The sequence below is a fragment of the Chanodichthys erythropterus genome, chromosome 21, assembly GCF_024489055.1.
Source record: "Chanodichthys erythropterus isolate Z2021 chromosome 21, ASM2448905v1, whole genome shotgun sequence".
Lineage (NCBI taxonomy): Eukaryota > Metazoa > Chordata > Actinopteri > Cypriniformes > Xenocyprididae > Chanodichthys > Chanodichthys erythropterus.
This window is the reverse complement of record NC_090241.1, coordinates 31,375,621-31,390,449: the sequence shown is the minus strand read 5'-3', so window position 1 is coordinate 31,390,449 and position 14,829 is coordinate 31,375,621. Positions and strand designations below refer to the sequence as shown.

Genomic DNA, 14,829 nt, shown 5'->3' with positions numbered 1-14,829 from the left:
AGGCTATAAATAAACAGTAGTTGCATTTTCAAAGTTTTAAACAAGTAAACAATCTTTCATCACTACAGTACTAGGCTACACACATACATACACGTGCATAAGAATACATAAAACAGACATTGGTGAGTGTGCATGGATACTGACAAAATGTTAAAGGAACACTCCACTTTTTTTGAAAATAGGCTAATTTTCCAACTCCCCTAGAGTTAAACAGTTGAGCTTTACCGTTTTAGAATCCATTCAGCCGATCTCCGGTTCTGGCGGTACCACTTTTAGCATAGCTTAGCATAGTTCATTGAATCTGATTAGACCGTTAGCATCGCGCTTAAAAATGACCAAAGAGTTTTGATATTTTTCCTATTTAAAACTCGACTCTTCTGTAGTTAAATCGTGTACTAAGACCGACGGAAAATAAAAAGTTGTGATTTTTTAGGCTGATATGGCTAGGAACTATACTCTCATTCTGGCGTAATAATCAAGGAACTTTGCTGCCGTTCCATGGCTGCAGCAGTGCAATGATATTACGCAGCGCCTGTGAGCCCCTGCTTGCACAGGGAACGTGCCTTGCAACCATGGAGACGTTTGTGAGAGACGCTGCGTAATATCATTGCACTGCCGCAGCCATGATACGGCAGCAAAGTTCCTTGATTATTACGCCTGAATGAGAGTATAGTTCCTAGCCATATCAGCCTAGAAAATCACAACTTTTTATTTTCCGTCGGTCTTAGTACACGATTTAACTACAGAAGAGTCAAGTTTTAAATAGGAAAAATATCAAAACTCTTTGGTCATTTTTAAGCGCAATGCTAACGGTCTAATCAGATTCAATAAACTATGCTAAAAGTGGTACCGCCAGAACCGGAGATCGGCTGAATGGATTCGAAAACGGTAAAACTCAACTGTTTAACTCTAGGGGAGTTGGAAAATGAGCCTATTTTCAAAAAAAGTGGAGTGTTCCTTTAACTGAAAATATTTACCAAGTTATACGTTTCATTTGTGCAAATATTTAACAACAGACACTCTTTTTCATTACTCCAATGTCTTTTTTGTCAGAAGGCAACATTTGTTTCTTGTAATAATTCCTTTATATTCATTGATTTAATCTTTCACTCACTGCATACATAAAACACCCCAAAATAGATGTGCCACAATTCTCATCCTACACTAAAATGATTAGCAAATGTTTTAAACTAAAGTTAAATTCTAAAAATAAAACGCAAGGCACTGAAATGTTTGAATGTAACATGAATATGTATGTCTGTAACTAGATCCTCAGTGTGGTGAGCGTAGAAATTTAGGGATCACCCAGAATAACAGCCAGTGTCACACAGCATCCTCTGCAGTACTGTCATTCTTTACTTTCAGTGCCTCTACAACTTCTTTGCCACGTTCCTCCTGTAGATTGGCTCTTTTGGATTCCTCTTTTGCCTCTCTCTCCAGTAGCCTGTAGTTGATGCCCATTCCGATGAACAGAAACGCACTGCCAACCAGCAGGACAATTCCACAGGCCATGTAAGTATACTTATAGTCATGGTAGATGTCATTGAACTTCCCTGTGAATGTAGACAATTGTCATTTAAAAAGGTCAGTCATTCAAAGCTGGATCCATCAACTTATTATCGAAAAATGGGATACAATTTATTCAAATTTTATTTCTATAGGGGTTAAAAACTCTCTGACAAAATATCTAAATTTGTGTTCTGAAGATGAGCAAAAGTCTTTTTGGTTTGCAAGGACATGAGGGTGAGTAATTAATGACAAAAATTTCATTTTGGGGTGAACTAACCCTTTAAAAGGTTATTCACCAAAAAAAGAAAATTCTGTCATCATTTACTCATGTCCTTTCAAATCCGTAAGACTTTCGTTCATCTTCAGAACACAAATTTAGATATTTTTAATGAAACCTGAGCAATTTCTGTCCCTCCATTGACAGCTACGTAACTGACACTTTGACGCTTCAAAGAGTTCATAAAGAGATCGTAAAAATAATCCATATGAATTGAGCAGTTTAGTCCAGAGACTCGACCGCTTTTTATATGATGAACAGATTTAAAGGATTAGTTCACTTTCAAATTAAAATTTCCTGATAATTTACTCGCCCTCATGTCCTCAATTTAATGTCCATGTCCTTCTCTCTTCAGTCAAAATGAAATTAAGGTTTTTGATGAAAACTTATAGTGGACTTCAATGGCCTCCAAACGGTTGAAGGTCAAAATTACAGTTTCATTGCAGCTTCAAAGCGTTCTACACGATCCCAGACAAGGAATAAGGGTCTTATCTATCGAAATCATTGATCATTTTCTAAAAACAAATAAAAATTATGTACATTTTAACCATAAATGCTCATCTTGAACTAGCTCTCTTCTTCTCTACTAGAATTCCGGTAGACACTGCTAAGTGTACTACTGCCCTCCACAGGTCAAAGTTAATTGAAAACTAATTGTTATATACTTGCACTAACATATTGTATATGACAATTTAGTTCAACCTGTGGAGGGCAGTAATACACGTAGCAGTGTCTACACTGCTGGAATTCTAGTTGAGAAGAAGCAGAGAGCTAGTTCAAGATGAGCATTTATGGTTAAAATGTATAAAATAAATTTTTTTTTTTAGAAAATGAGTGATGGTTTCTCTAGATAAGACCCTTATTCCTTGTCTGGGATCGTGTAGAACGCTTTGAAGCTGCAATGAAACTGTAATTTTGACCTTCAACCGTTTGGGCTCCATTGAAGTCCACTATATGGAGAAAAATGGAATGTTTTCCTCAAAAATCTTCATTTCTTTTTGACTGAAGAAAGAAAGACATAAACATCAGTTGTGGTAAACAGAATCTCAAGCATGTTTGCTTGACGTGCAAGAACCGTTTGAGCGTCTGCAAGAGGTTTGTTCTCGTGCGTCAAACCGGTTCGGCTGAGTTTCTGTTTATGTTCGCTGTTCAGTGTTTGAATTGAATAAAAGCCTAAATTCAATCTGTTCATTATGTAAAGCGATTGTGTCTCTTCATAAAATTTGGACTAAACCACTCAATTCATATGGATTAGTTTTACGATCTCTTTTTGTACTTTTTGAAGCATCAAAGAGGTAGATGCATAGCTGTCAATGGACAGTGTAATTGCTCAGATTTCATTAAAAATATCTTCATTTGTTTTCTGAAGACAAACAAAAGTCTTACATGGGTTTGGAATGAAATGAGAGTGAGTAAATGATAACAGCATCATTTACAGAATTAATATGAGGTCATAAAACCTCCATGCATAATAAACCATTTAGTTTGAAAACTGGACAAAATTGGACTAAAACTGGACTATTTAAAACTGGACAACTGTTTGAGTATGAGATGTAAACACACTCCATACTCACCTAGTAAAGGAGGCCCCAATAACACTGGCCCACATTCCACAATCGTCACCAGTCCTACAGCACTGGAGAAACGCTGAGTCCCCACGAGATCCATGAGAGTCTCAAACAGCACGGAGCTCAGCCAGCCGAAGGCAAACCCAAAGAAGATCGAGTAAATCACAAATCCTGTGTAGTCTGTGGACAGAGGTGCAAGCAGGTGGCACACACCATTAAGGAGAATAGATGCGGCAAAGAAGTATTGCACCCTTGGTCTCACCCATTTTGTGTTCGCGACTATTCCCATTGAAGGTCGTGCAACCATATCTACAAAGGCCAGGACAGAGAGCAGAAAAGCTGCCTTCTCCTTGGGAATTTCTTTACTCTTGGCATAATTACTGAGGAACACAAGAGGAGTGAAGAGTCCGAAGAACATGACCACATTCCCCAGAAGGTAAAGCAAGAAGCCACGATGCTTGAAGAGTGTCAAATCGATAAAACCATTGATGATCTCCATCACGGTCTTTTGCTCTCTAGCTCTGTTGTTACTGTCAGCAGCTTTAACAGCAGGTTGGGGCTTTGGGCCAATGGGCCTCATCAGTGATCCAGCTACACAACAGTTGAGCAGAAGTCCACCCAGAATCAAGAAGCTTCCTCTCCAGCCGAACTGGTCAAAGAACCAAGTGTTTAAAGGAGCCAGAGTAGACAAGAAGACTGGGCTACCAGCCATAGCGATACCATTAGCTATTGGGCGCCTCTTGTAGAAATATTTTCCGATCATTGTGAGAGCTGGGTTGAGATTAAATGCCAGTCCCAGACCTAGAAAACATCATAACAAACCGTTAAAAAAGAAAACTGTCCCCCTGGGTGATATTAAAATGTCACAAGAGTGTAACATCTACAGGAGTGCTATTTACTACAAATGGAATGGGATAAGAGCAACGGTTTATGTTTCAGAGTTTATTTATATTACGTATCTTTAACTACTATGTACCAACATATAAATTAATCATCTGATACAATACACTTATTGTGTACATACATGTTTTTACATTGTACATATATTTAAAAAAAAGCATGTTATTAATTAGTGTAGTTACATCTATAATTACACTGTTGACCCTTCCCTTACACCTTAACCTACCCAAACCACCAAACCTGTCCCTAACCTTACCCATATCCCACCTCAATATAGCAGCAAAAATGTTTTGCAATACTATGAACACAATAAGTACATTGTACTTATTATTTGATGTAAGTACATAGTAGTTAAAGACACCTAATATAAAGTGTGGCCGTTTAAAAAATAAAATATATATATATATATATTTTTAATTATACCTCCCACAACACCGACACAGAAGTATAATCCTTCAACAGTATTGCAGAAAGAGGCAGCGACGAGCCCTGCTCCCGAGAGACAGCCTCCCAAAATCATAATTGGCCGACTTCCATACTTATTGACCAGGATACTGCTGACAGGACCTGGGAATGGGAAATGGAAATACAAGCTGTCAGAATCTGTACAAAAAAAAAAATAAATAAATAAAAAAGTATTAATTATATTATCTGACATAAGATATATTTATTTTTTTAAATTTGAAGATAGAGATTTTTTTCTTATTTTAAGACAATTGTAAATGTTATTTCTGAAGTTGAAAATGATCTTCAAATTGAATTAATCTTTATTTATTTGTTGAACAGACTACCGTTCAAAAGGTTTTTTTTTGAAAGAAAGCAATTGTTTTATTCAGCAAGGATGCATTAAATTGATAAAAAAGACAGTATTTTCATTTTTATTTCAAATAATACATTCTTAACTTTCCATTGCATAAAAAAATCCTGAAACAATTATTTAATCAATCAGTTATGTTTATCCCTTTTATTGATTTTACCCTTGTCCCAAGCCCAGACAATCTTAAAATATGAAAATCCATCATAAAGATATTACAGTAAAATATGGTGAACTAAAAGAATGATATAATGATATGCCACTTCAATATTTGTGTGGAAATTATTATTATTTTTTTCATAATTTTTAGATTAAATGATGACTGTTTTGATAAAGTAAAGCTTTAGTGTACTTGGTTACCAAAGAGATAACAGTGCTGTTAAATTGTTTGCTTGAGATTAAGCATAAGATATGTGGAAAAGAAAAATCAATGTACATACTGAAAAAGAACAATGGTTCAAGAAACACCCAATTCCAAGTTATCAGGATAAAATGTAACCCAGGACTTGATTTTATCCATTGGGGATTGATGGGATTGAAAACAGAAAGGATGGGGGGGAAATATGGCTCGTCCTGTGAAAGGACTGTTTCAGAGGTGGAGCAAGTTATTACACCATGATTACAAAAAGACATACATGTATTTTCTTTTAAGCACAGATGAACTCTTCACAATAACACCAGCAATGCATAAAAAAAGGGTCGATTTTAATTAAATGGCTAAAGTAGTACTCTCTGTTTCTACCACTAGAGGGCATTGCAGCTCTGTGGGGAAGAACAATAGAATTTGACATTGCATATTACTGCAGTAATCATCAAACTGCAGATTTTGCTGTTTCCCATCATCATCCAGCTAACAGAGGAAAAGATGTTACCTGTGAAATGCAGAGGCTCAAAGACATGCTCTACTAAATCATATTCCAGATGTGTTTCACTCCTATGGCAAACTTTAGCCCTAACGAACCAAACTAGTGTGTTCTGATACGCCCCTGCAGTAGCAAACACAGTGATCCCAAAGGTATTAGCAGTTACGTGCATGTTTTAAGTCTTTGGTGTACAGAGTCCAAATCCTATCATGAATGTAGGAAGGAAGCCTGCTGCTAATCATGTGAAAACCGGGGAGTGATGGTGAGCGCCTGCACGTCTTCAGCCTCTTAGTACAATAGACTGCCTTGTTTGCCTCTCTAATCCACCTCATACAGCGGGGGAGTCACTGCGAACATGTATGAAAGAACACATTAACATATTTATAAATGTGTTAAGTCATTAGTGTCAGGTACAAGCCCAGTTTACCCCACAACAGCTACTAAAACCAGTACTTTAAGCAGATTTGTGCAGTTGTGCTGTATAAGAAATATGAGTGAAGTATACATGTAGGACTGCACGATTTGGGGGAGAAAAATGTAACTGCGACACTTCTGATGATAATTGAGATTGCAATTTAAATAAAAATAAATTCCATATATATATATATATATATATATGTATATATGGTTATATTAATAATAAAAAATCACTAAAAACAAAATAATAATACTGTTGTCATATTTCACATATTTCAGTATTTAAGAAAAATAATATATATATTTTTTAAATTTACAAATCTATTATTTATGCCTGTCTTAATTTCTGAAATTTTAAACGTTATAAACTAACTCCTCAAAAATGAGCTTGAATACTTGCAAAAGACCAGATCAATACAGCAACATTGTCTTAACCAATGGTGTGAGTCTAGGGCGGGGCTATTTATTTGACCAACCAATGGCAGACGACTGGAGTCTTCAGGAAACCTGTCATTATTTTGTGACGTTATAGTGATGCAGAAATTACAGTTTAGCATTAACTATTCTTTTCTTTTAACTATAACTTTCAGGGTAATTTGATGCATTACTACATTCTCTACACTTTCTTTTGTGCATATTTGGTATTAAAACCAGAGTAGATAAAATTAATGTGACTTTAAATGTGGTACGGGCAGTGATTTTCAATTAGAATATTCACTGACTAAGCTCTTGGGTGACATTAAATCAAAACCCACTCCTGGCATATCAGATCAGTCTGCATTCATGTAAATATCCTCATATCTGGACCTCTCTGGCTCCCGGCAAATTACCTCTGGGCTGCCAGGGTCACCAACAACAAGCTTAAATGCACTAGAGGTCTATGTAAGAAGATGTCTTGGCCTAGAATGCCAAAACAACACATCCCTGGAAAAGAAACGAACACCTTCTGACAGTATTTAGCTTTGAGGGCATTCAGACTTCTTTGCAAATGGTGAGTGAGACAGTGGATGTATTCATGAAGAGGCAGAGGGGGCATCAGAAAACAGCTAGAAAGGCAAATGACAGCAAAAGGGGGACCACAACACATGTCAGTCATGAACAGCATTAAACTAGATGCTAAAACAATGCCATTCAGATTTATTTTCGAGCATGTGAATTATTATGAATACTGAATATATTGCTATGCACACCTCTGCATAAGTCAGCATAAAATTTTCACAGTTATGTCTTGCCTGAAAATATGTACAAAGTACAAACCATAGCACGACATATTGCGATTCTGTTCATCATTGTGTTCTGAACAAAACTCTTGAATTTTCCATGAGTGGTTGGGTCTGTGATCATCTGGGTCATGTGCTCTGTATTGCCCCCTGCATTACCGTATAGGGAATTAGCTCTGCTGGCCAGAAGGGGCAGTGTAGGAGTATGAGGTCAAATGTAATGTCATGTGCTTCTCACATGCCATGAGTTCTCAAGGCCATAATGTCAACCCCACTGACATAAACTGAAAGGTCCGTCTTTCAGAAACGCATCCTGATTGAGCACCTTATTCTTTGTCATGACAAATGTGAGGGCAAAAGCTCAACTTTGATGCAAGTATGTGGGACAATGACATATACAGCTTGACTGTCCACATAAAAAGAAAAGGAAACATGTTTTAAAAGAAAGGGAAATCACATTGTAGAATATAAACTAACTCTATATCTGTCTGTCTGTCTCTCTATCTATCTATCTATCTATCTATCTATCTATCTATCTATCTATCTATCAAAAAATTTACTTTCACCGTTGTTAGTTTCACTCAAACCATCCTTGTTCACATTATCCCCCCCCCCCCCCAAAAAAACCTCTTGTAACTTAATTTAACTGATTTGTTTCTACTAAAAATGAGAATTGTTAACATAACTTTATAAGTGTTTGTTCAGTCAACTTAACATTGCTGAGTGAAATGCACAAATTAATGTTGACAAAACTAACTGGGCAGTGAATCTGTATTTCCCAGCATGCTTTGCAAGGGACTGCATTAGTAGTAGAGTAAATTTAGGGATTAAAGTGTTATTTTATGTGTTTTTTAGTAAAGGGAAAGAGCTTTGTCAGCTTTACTTGAATTTATTTTGTTCATAAATAAATTATTTGTACAAATTACTCAATATAGTTGTGTGGACCTACTTGACACTGCTTTTTTAAGTAAATCCAACAATTAATTTTTTTTTGCATGTATATATATTCAGAAATGTAAAAAATAATAATAATAATTAAATAGGTGTATTCCAGTCATTATATATATTAATTGTTTTTTAAATAAATTATTAGACAGGACCAAAAAAAAAAAAAAAAAAAAAAAAATACCATACCATTTTTTACCCTCCCTTGGCATTTTGTATATTTGATCAGATATCATTCGAATTTCTTTGGTTATAGTATACAATATCGATGAACTTGATTGATGTACATTACAAAATACATTAAATGCAAGTAATTAAGAGCATGTGGCCAACTGAAGAAAAGACTAAAATCAAAGAATTTTTTTTCATATTCTTAAACTTTTTTATCTTTTTGTGGAGCTTTAAAATACCTAGTCACTGTATTCTTGCTCTGAATGGAAAACAAGTGTGTTAACATTCTTCAAAACATCTTGTTTGTGTTCCACAGAGAACAGAATGTCACACAGGTTTGGAATGACATGGATAAGGAAAAAGGTGAAAACAGTATTTATTTTTGCCTCTTTTAAAGGTTGTGTGTAAGCATACACTCAAACCATACTGATAGTATAATTGGCTTTTGCAATAAAACTTTGACTTATAACTGAAAAGTAGCACGATACTGTCAAAAACATTAAAGCCTTTTTCCTTATATCTGTAATGGTTTATATTTTTTAAACTCATGTTTGATCTGCTCAGTAGTGTGAGAAGGAGAGCATGCAATTTAGTTTGCCTATGTGAGTGTGCTGACATCATTTGGTGGTGCTCCACTTCCTGAGACAAGTTTGCTATTGATGCTAGTCATCACAAGTCTGTGCGACTCCTGAGTTAGGCGTCTCATCTCCTCATCTCTCTCCAAGGAAAACATCTGACACTTGCAGAATAAAGAGCTGACTGAGAAGAAAGACTCCAGAGGGAGATAGAGTTGCCCATTCAGAGCTCAATCTCTCAGCAAAGCAGCCGGTGGCTGATGTCTAAGCCTTGTCTAGCATGCCTCTCGTTTCTACATTTGAATGAATAAGGGTCTTTCACTCACGCCATATCCATTGATAAACTGTGTCTTCATTACCTGTGCCATGATCTCACCACTGGGTTGAATGGTCAAAACAAAACAGCAAGTGACTCATGGGACAGACTTACTGAATTAAAGAACTAGTTCACTTCAGAATAAAACTTTCCTGATAATTTACTCACCCTATAGTGTCATCCAAGATGTTTATGTCTTTCTTTCTTCAGACGAAGAGAAATTAAGGTTTTTGAGGAAACATTCCAGGATTTTTCATTCCAGGGTACAACGGGTCCAAAGTTCAGTTTCAATGAATAAGGGTTCAATTCCCAGCTGAGGAATAAGGGTCATATCTAGCAAAATGATCAGTCATTTTCTAAAAAAATAAATAAAATAAAAATGTATATACTTTTTAACCACAAATGCTCATTTTGCACTATCTCTGCGATGCACTACTCATGATGTAATCATGTTGGAAAGGTCACGTGTGATGTAGGCGGAAGTACCACAGTAGGGCGAAAGACTCCAACTTCAAAATTGTCCGACATTGTTGTTTTGCCTTTTTTTTTGTAAAGGCCGTTTGACTTAGTCTTTGCATGTCCGCATTGTAGACACTGGATCGGTAGTTTCGCCTACGTCACGCTTGACCTTTCCAACATGATTACGTAATGCGTGGTGCATTGCAGATAAGATCATTTTGCTAGATAAGACCCTTATTCCTCGGCTTTGAAGCTGCATTGAAACTGCAATTTGGACCTTCAACCCCTTTGTACCCCAGTGAAGTCCACTATATGGAGAAAAATCCTGAACTGTTTTCCTCAAAAACCTTAATTTCTTTTATTACTGAAGAAAGAAAGACAAAAACATCTTGGATGACATGGGGGTGAGTAAATTATCAGGAAATTTTAATTCTGAAGTGGACAAATCCTTCAAGCAACTCAGTTTTAAATCAGTTTAAAACATCTAGTATGAAATTAAACCATTATGAAGTCAGAAAAAACTTTTTATGATATATAGAGTGTTTAAGAGTTTTGAGTGAAAGAAAAAAGGATAAAAAGCAGGAAGACACCACTTACCTCCTCCATACATGACAGCAAGCATGATGGAAGAGATCCAGGACACTTGACTGCTGGTGACTTGGAAGATCATTTCAATTTCCTTGAAGAACACAGTGATGGACTTTGGGAAGGCGTAGGAGAAACCGATAGAAATGAAGGCACCAACCACCACGGCCCAACCCCAGCCCCCCTCAGGAGGGGTGTAGCCCACAGGACCTCCAACAGCAGGTGCCATGGCTCCAGGTGTTTACAAAGTCCTCTCTCTAAAGAAATAAAGAAAATGGTGAGTAAAAAAAGAGTTCAAGGTCAAATGTCATTAAAACAATCTGTTTCTAAGGCTCATTGTAAAAACATTTTGACTGCATATTTGAATTGTTACCTTAAACTAAAAAAAAAAAAGTAAGTAGAGTAAGTAAAGTTCTTTTTGTTTTCGATTTGATTTGTTTATGGAAGAAGTCTCTTATGCTCAAGGCAGCATTTATCTGATCAAAAATACAGTAAAAACAGTAACACTGAGAAATATTATTACAATTTAATTGTTTTTTTCCCCTAAAATAACTATTGTTTTCTGTTTCAATATATTTTAAAATGCAATTTATTGCTGTGATAGAAAAGCTAAATTTCCAGCATCATTACTCCAGTCTTCAGTGTCACATGATCCTTCAGAAATCATTCTAATATGCTGATTTGCTGCTCAAGAATATTTCTTATATACCACTATCAATGTTTTTAAACAGTTGTGCTGCAGTTTGTGGAAACCATGATACATTTTTTGAATAAACGTCTTTCAAAAAGTGACTCTTGTGATTTTGAACGGTAGTATACATTCAACTCTGTACATTTAAAAAAACAAAAAACAAAAAAACAACTATAACAAATTGAGATTTCAACTTTCATAAATATTAATAGTGTTTTTAGCATGTTGCTATGTGTTTACTAAGTCTCAGGTCTCTAGATATGGCTCAGGTCACTCATTCAATCTAATTCTATAGGATTTTCTCATCCATTTAGAAGGTGAGAAATGTGAGTCTAGTCAGAAAAGCTCCTTTTAAAGATCATTCATGTTTGAGGCACAGGCGGTGTGTGATATGTGATGTGCTGAAGTTTAATACCTAGGTTGGGGGTTTGTTCAAATCTCTAACACTAAGTACGAGTAATAGTAATAGTGATTCTAGCACCTCTATTACTTTGATTCATGGGCAGGAAATACAACATTTTCTGCACAACTAGTCCTCTAAAGGTAAACCTAAAACTTCAAAGCATCACACATCAATAAACATGAATCACACCAAACAGCTTCAAGAAATCATTGTGCATACATGTGGCCAAAAAAAAAAAAAAAAAAACATTAAAAGGAAAAGTAGATGGCACATAAAGACTCGTGCCTTTACATATTAAAGCCTCACAGCCGACCTGAGTGCAACGAGTATTTGTAAAGCCACAGCAGGAGGCTTTTAAAGCAAACATTCCCCCCAAAATGGAAATGTGACTTACATTATTTAAGGAGGATCAGTGGTTTATGTTAGAGAGAGGCACCTTATACCAATATCAGGTTATTTTCCCCATTGGCATTTAAGCTTCTCTACATGTGTTCTTGGATTTGTTTTGCTAGCCCAAACAGCATGATCTTGAGGCATCAGGGCGCCTTGCCATTAGCTGCTAGATTGTTTTTTTAAAAGAACAACTTTCTCATTAAAACAACAATGTGCAGTCATTATCACAAAACAAACCCAGACAAGACCCTGATGCAAAGAGGGTCTTGCATCACCCTGAAGAGGTTTATTTTGTGATAATGACTGGCTGGCTGTGTGATGTCCTCCATATTACACAGATACTTACCAAAAAAAAAATTAACATGAAATTATTTTAATACATTACCTACTAGTTTGGGGTTGGTAAGATTTATTAATATTTTTGAAAGAAGTCTTCTATGCTCACCAAGGCTGCATTTATTTGATCAAAAATACAGTAAAAACAGTAATATTGTGAAGTATTATTACAATTTAAACATTTTTCTATTTTAATATAATTCAAAATATAATTTATTCCTGTGATACAAAGCTGAATTTTCAGCATCATTACTCCAGTCTTCCGTGTCACGTGATCCTTCCTTTAGAAATCATTCTAATATGCTGATTCGCTGAAGAAACAATTATAAATGTCTTTACAGTCACTTTTGGTCAATTTAATGCATCCTTGCTGAACAAAAATATTGATTTCTTTTTGATCCTAAACGTTTGTACTACAGTGTACAACAAAGAATCCATTAAATGTGATTGGTTACATGCTACAATGGACAATTATACAAAAATATTTGACTGCAGAATGACCGACCAATCAGAATCGAGTATATCGAGAGCGGCGTATATTAATTTTTAAGGTATTGTCAAACAGTTTCAAATGTGGCAGAATTACCTGAATTCTTACAAGCTTTCTTAACATATCTCGTCATTAATATAATTTTGTATTAAATTCTTACAAAATATATTTTGATTTAGCCATTATTACATCATTACATCTGGGCTGTTCACTTTAAGTTTGGACGATCTGACAGTTTGATCATGTTGGCAGAGCATATCGTTCCTTTCAGCTGAAGTGCTGTGTGGTTTAAAAAGAAGTGAGAATGAAATGAATCACTTTACAGGTAAAACGGGTCCTTGACACGCCGTCAGGCTAGACATTTTAGCGCATTCAAGCTTAGAATCACACATTCCACACAGAAGTGCTCCTACCTTTCTGGAACAGTCTATAAATTCTCTGCATAAAATAGTCCGAAGTACTCTTCTATTCCACTGTGACAGAAAGCAGCATTTTAAGAGACCGGACTGGGTCAAGGCAAGCCTCTAGTTATGTGAATAATCCAGAGGAAAAACACGGTGGTTGGCCAGTGAAAAAAAATGAACTGCTGAAACTTCTATAGGCCTATGATATGGTCAGCCTTGTCAAACTGTGTCTAACTGAGTTCAGGCCAGCTCTTATTGGCCCCCAATGGCTACAGAGAATTCAAAATAGTTTTCTATTGGCTCCTTGATGTCTGCTACCATGCCCACTTGGGTCCCTGCTCTCCACCTCCTTGTTCTTTGTTTAAGCCACCCATTCAAGACTCTGTTGATGTCTCCATTGGAGGATACAGGTTTCAATATGGGGTCTTTGAGATAGCATGTACATTGCTTTTTTATTTATTCAATGTACTCAATGTCAACAAACACCCATAAAAGGCACTGACGCTATTATACTTCCTACATGCTAATTTATAATGAGATCTGATTCATGGTACTTGTCCTTCAATCAGGTCAAGGAACAAAAAACAATGACTGACAATAAGGATGAGTATTTGCAGCTGCGCATGAGACATGACACGTACAAAAAACATCACGCACACTGTTTCCTAAGGGTCAAATCCTTTCCTCTGACCACGACAATTGTCTGCAATGTTAATCTCTTTGACATCTGTGAGAAAGATTGCATAAAATGCTCAGAAAAAGAGATTTTTGATTTGTCATGCAGTTCAAGGTAAAATCACTGTAGTGCAAATGCTAACGTCAGAGTTAGATGCAATTTCTTAGAATAATTCACAATAGCTCTATCTATCTATATCTATCTATATCCCATTAAGAATGATTTATTCCTTTACATATTATGATATGTAAATCAATGATTAAACATCTCTAAACTAGGTTTAGTACTGTTAGACATCAAAACCATTCATCAACACACTGTTTTCTATGGAAGCTTGTTTCCGCCACTGAATAAAATTTTTTTTAAAAAAGGTATAATTGTGACTTTTTATCTCACAATTCTGACTTTTTTCTCAGAACTGCTTGATGTAAACTCCCAATTGTGATTTATAAAGTCAGAAATGTTTTATATAAACACCCAACTGCGAGTTATAACATCAGAATTGCAAGAAAAAAAAAATGTTAGAATTGCGAGTTTATATCTCGCAATTGGAAGTTTATAATGTGAAATTCACATTAAACAAACTTTTATATAATAATAAAAACTGATCTTACACATGAGTTTCTTTGAATTTCATCCCATTTTAATTCTACTTCCTTAAATTCAAATTACATTTGTACACCCTGTTTGCTACCCAAATTCAAATGTTTGATTCAAGAACTAATTGGAATTTAAAAGGAATTCTATTTTCAATTTGGAATGTTGCACAACTCTAAATCCCAGAGTGTTTTCATGATCAGCATCTTCAAGAGAAGCA

The 14,829-nt window shown here is 35.7% G+C and overlaps 1 protein-coding gene across 1 annotated transcript; it reads right to left on the bottom strand.

Annotated features, from left to right (window-relative positions):
• Window positions 1-875: 875 nt before the first annotated feature.
• On the bottom strand, window positions 876-13,538 carry slc16a1a (solute carrier family 16 member 1a). The gene is made up of 5 exons (XM_067372841.1): window positions 13,346-13,538; window positions 10,632-10,876; window positions 4,678-4,821; window positions 3,361-4,155; window positions 876-1,553 (listed from the first exon to the last, which is right to left on the bottom strand). The coding sequence occupies exons 2-5, from the start codon at window positions 10,846-10,848 to the stop codon at window positions 1,324-1,326; spliced, it is 1,386 nt and encodes a 461-aa protein (XP_067228942.1). The 5' UTR covers window positions 10,849-10,876; window positions 13,346-13,538; the 3' UTR covers window positions 876-1,323.
• Window positions 13,539-14,829: the final 1,291 nt, after the last annotated feature.